At 27.7% G+C, this 5000-nt stretch overlaps 1 protein-coding gene across 5 annotated transcripts in view; it reads left to right on the top strand.

Annotated features, from left to right (window-relative positions):
- The window catches only part of LOC145268270 (EH domain-binding protein 1-like), a 725308-nt gene that overhangs the window by 664155 nt on the left and 56153 nt on the right, over positions 1–5000 (top strand). For all 5 annotated transcript variants that reach the window (XM_080123631.1, XM_080123633.1, XM_080123634.1 and 2 more), the window contains one exon: positions 4861–4975. In XM_080123631.1, coding sequence (XP_079979757.1) covers positions 4861–4975 — 115 coding nt within the window. The remainder of the gene's footprint in view (positions 1–4860; positions 4976–5000) is intronic.

The following is a 5000-nucleotide window of genomic DNA, read 5'->3' on the forward strand; positions in this document are numbered from 1 at the left end:
TTTGAACGTTGGCTGAAAGGTAAAATTATTTTTAACTTTGACACCAATTGTGACCTATTAATATTTATTGTTTTGGGCTCAAATCAAATTAAAAAGTTTGATCCATGTCCAAGTAACCTACATCTAAAATTTCAAGTGTTTAGAGCCCAAATTGATGGGAAATGTACACACACACACACACACACACACACACACACACACACACACACACACACACACACACACACACACACACACACAATTTCACTTTTATAGATATATAAATTTAATTCACATTTAATTTATTTTTAATTATAAGTATTGTATTGTTGGCTGCATTTATAAACGGAAGTAAGTTGTCATTTAACCCATGAATTATTTCCCCTTTAAGCTATGAGATTTTATTTTCCTGTTTGAATTTCATAGATGAAGATGACTGTTTTATGCATCCAAAAATCCAAAATATGGTCAATTTCAGGAAAATCGTCACAACTTAGGATATTTTGTGTATCTTAAATAGTATGTGACTAAACCTTCCACCTGGCAATATGTTTTTTTTTTTTTTTATCTGGCAACGCCGGGTATGTACATATGGTGTGTGTGTGTGTGTATATATATATATATATATATATATATATATATATATATATATATATTTATTTACCAGTGGTGAAAAAAACGGACTAGAGTGCTCAATGTGTAGTCAGAGCAGTATATAGGAAATTTATTACTGTGAGCCCAGAATGAGTTTACAAATTGTTTCAGCTAGAGGAAAATCCAACTAGCATCGTCAGAATTCATAGATGGACTCTATGAATTCTGACGATGCTAGTTGGATTTTTCCTCTTTGAGGATTTTCCTCTAGCTGAAACAATTTGTAAACTCATTCTGGACTCACAGTAATAAATTTCCTATATATATATATATATATGCAATCTAAAATTATATCACATAATAATATCCAAAGAAAGCCTTCTAAACAAACCACAAGAAGTAATTCAAAATTGTTTGCATAGATCTTAGTACATCCTGTCTCGACTAAAATCTGATTAGGTGTAATAGGAGAAAAATGTAAAAGATATCTCCCAAGAGAAAATATTAATTAAAATAAACAGATTAATTAAAGAAATAAAGAAATAAATATGTAAGATAAAAGATAAAATAAAATTAACATATAAGGTGGAATGAAGTGATTGAAAGTCAGAATAATCCAAATAAATAAAATGAATGTAATAATAGAATGATAGCAATTAAATCACTAGTTATAATAAGATATATCTATGTAATTGATTAGAACATCAAATGGAGTGGTATAGTTTATAATATTCAGAATTAAATTTAAATCTGATAACTATGGGTTACCAATATCATATTATAGTGATGTAGAAATAAAAATAATAATTAAATTAACACATGAAGTGGAGGGTGTGGAGCTTGGAATGCTAAATATGATCGAAACAAATAACCTAAATGTTATCATAGAAAAATGGGAAGTGAATCTTTTATGCTAATAAAATGAATATTTTTTTTATAAATTAGAATAAAAAAAACACAGGGTTAATGAGCAATTTATTTAAAAATAAATATAAAGAAAATTATGATATATTTAATTTCAGCAAATTTAGACTAGTCAACATATACGTTTGAAGCTAACTATTAGTCTGATTGCAATATTTTGACCTGCTAACTGTTAGTCGAAAAAAAAAATTCATTATGAATATAATAATAATAATAATAATAATAATAATAATAATAATAATAATAATAATAATAATAATAAAAGTAAATTGGAGGGTGGGATAAGATGAAATATTAGGTTATAATGACCATATAAATAATCCTAGTATAATAAAAGCATAATCATAATTAAATCCTTAAATGTTGATTTATATATACGTTTATTTAATGAAAATAATGAACTATTATGTGATTAATACATTTTATTAATAAACTTTCATGATAAACACCCGTCTGGCTGAAACCACTGTCCATAATTTTCCCCAATCTTTATCTGTGCCTAAATCAAAACGTAGATTCCATGAACAAAGTTTCTTTCTTAGAAGTGCACGCCTGTGGAACTCTGTTCCGTTTGCCTGTTTCCCCACCTGACTACAACTTGGATGTCTTCAAGTCCAACACAAACAAATTCCTGATGAACCGCTCCCTTAAGTAAGACACTTTATCAAATCTCCAATACTAATGATTACTATGATATCCCATTGATTACTGTACATGCAATAACCTTTATCCCTGAGTAGCTTCCGGACCTTGATAAGTGGTGATTACCATGTAAATAAAAAAATAAAAAATACAGGTGGGAATGTGATTCATTTAAGTGATGTAGAATGTACTAACCAATTTACACTAGCCTGGAGAAAATTATTAAACTTGATTGAAACTATTTGTACATAATAACTACAGGTTGAAAATAATACATTTTAGAGTATGATTTTTTTAAATAATGAATTAAATTTTAAAAAATTAATAATTAATTAATGAAATAAAATAAAATAGTGAATAAATACGGGTATAAATATATAAAATAGCTCACATTGAATTAAAATTAAGATTCCCTTTTAGAATAACAATGGAAATAAGTTAAAAATAAAACAATTAAAATTAAATTAAATATATAAGTTAATAGATGGATATACAGTGGATAGAATTGAAATATATGCCAGTAGTAAAAAAAACTAAATAATACTTATAAAAAATATAAGTTACAATGATATTGAATTCTTTGTTATAACGGTATATTTTCATGAAACAAATTCAAATAAATAAATTATTAGATATAATTTAAAAATGCATCTAATTATACAATTAGGGCATATTTTAATTAAATAGATTAGATTAGAGGAAATATAATTTATTGAAGTAAATCTAATAGATGTATGAGGTAACGATTGAAGTGAATAAAATAATTAAGTTTTAACTAAAATGGGGAAAACTCACACAAGTAAAGATGAATTTATATTGAAAATTGTTTTGAAATATTAAGATTTAAATATATAATATAATCAATAAAAAAATAAAAATTAAATTAATACATAATATAAATTAATTTAAAAAAAGTTAAATTAAATAATAATAGAATTTATTAGTACAGTAAAACTTCATAAAATCTAAAGGATTATGAAATATTGGATATCTCACTTTTATCATGGACGGAAAATAAACAAAGGATTGGAAAAAATTAGAACATCTTATACTAATAATAAAAATGGTTAATTAAAAATAATTGACTGGCAATAACAGAAATCTGCTTGGATGTAGAAATATAATTTATTCAAAATATTTATTCATGTAATAAAAGAGGATTTATAGCTAAGGAAAATTTAGATTTAATTAACGGTTATTATCGCATACAAATCAATAGATTTGATAATTAGTTTCAAGTAAAAAATATGAATAAATACATACATTATGAATCTGACGGTTATCAAAATTATCAAAGTAAATAAATATAGATAAATAATAAATTAATATAATATTAAGTACAATATCTATTTGTTCGTGGCAGGTAACAATATCCATTTGTTTGTGGCAGGTTACAATATCCATTTGTTTGTGGCAGGTTACAATATCCATTTGTTTGTGGCAGGTTACAATATCCATTTGTTTGTGGCAGGTTACAATATCCATTTGTTTGTGGCAGGTTACAATATCCATTTGTTTGTGGCAGGTTACAATATCCATTTGTTTGTGACAGGTTACAATATCCATTTGTTTGTGGCAGGTTACAATATCCATTTGTTTGTGGCAGGTTACAATATCCATTTGTTTGTGGCAGGTTACAATATGCATTTGTTTATGGCAGGTTACAATATGCATTTGTTTATGGCAGGTTACAATATGCATTTGTTTGTGGCAGGTTACAATATTAAATTATTTGTGGCAGGTTACAATATATGTTTGTTTATGGCAGGTTACAATTTGCATTTTTTTTTTTGTAACAGGTTACAATATTCAGTTCTTTGTGGCAGGTTATAATATGGGTTTGTTTGGGTAGGTTACGATATACATTTGTTTGGGGCAGTTACAATATTCATTTGTTTGTGGCAGGTTACAATATCCATTTATTTGTGGCAGGTTACAATATTAATTTCTTTGTGGCAGGTTACAGTATGCATTTCTTTGTGGCAGGTTCGAATATGAATTTCTTTGTCAGGTTACAATATGAATTTGTTTATGGCAGGTTACAATATGCATTTGTTTGTGGCAGGGTACTATATCCATTTGTTTATGGCAGGTTACAATATCCATTTATTTGTGGCAGGTTACAATATCCATTTGTTTGTAGCAGGTTACAATATTAATTTCTTTGTGGCAGGTTAAAGTATGCATTTCTTTGTGGCAGGTTCGAATATGCATTTCTTTGTCAGGTTACAATATGAATTTGTTTATGGCAGGTTACAATATGCATTTGTTTGTGGCAGGGTACTATATCCATTTGTTTGCGGCAGGGTACTATATCCATTTGTTTGTGGCAGGGTACTATATCCATTTGTTTGTGGCAGGGTACTATATCCATTTGTTTGTGGCAGGGTACTATATCCATTTGTTTGTGGCAGGGTACTATATCCATTTGTTTGTGGCAGGGTACTATATCCATTTGTTTGTTGCAGGGTACTATATCCATTTGTTTGTGGCAGAGTACTATATCCATTTGTCTGTGGCAGGTTACAATGTGCATTTGTCTGTGGCAGGTTACAATATCCATTTGTTTTTGGTAGGTTACAATATCCATTTGTTTTTGGTAGGTAACGATATCCATTTTTTTAGTGCTGGTTACAATATGCATTTGTTTGTGGCATAGTAAGAAAAGTAAATTTATATATATACATATATATATGTATGTATTTTTTTTTTTAATTTCAGATTGGAAAAAGACTGATGCACAAAAGAACAGAGAAAAACTTTTGTTAGAAGAATTAGTTGCTGTGGTGAACAAAAGAGATGAATTAGTTCAACATTTGGATACACAAGAAAAAGCGTAAGTCTGATTGGTCTATGACTTT

Source organism: Euprymna scolopes, chromosome 43, assembly GCF_053919585.1.
Source record: "Euprymna scolopes isolate OS-2025 chromosome 43, ASM5391958v1, whole genome shotgun sequence".
Taxonomy (NCBI): Eukaryota; Metazoa; Mollusca; class Cephalopoda; order Sepiida; family Sepiolidae; genus Euprymna; species Euprymna scolopes.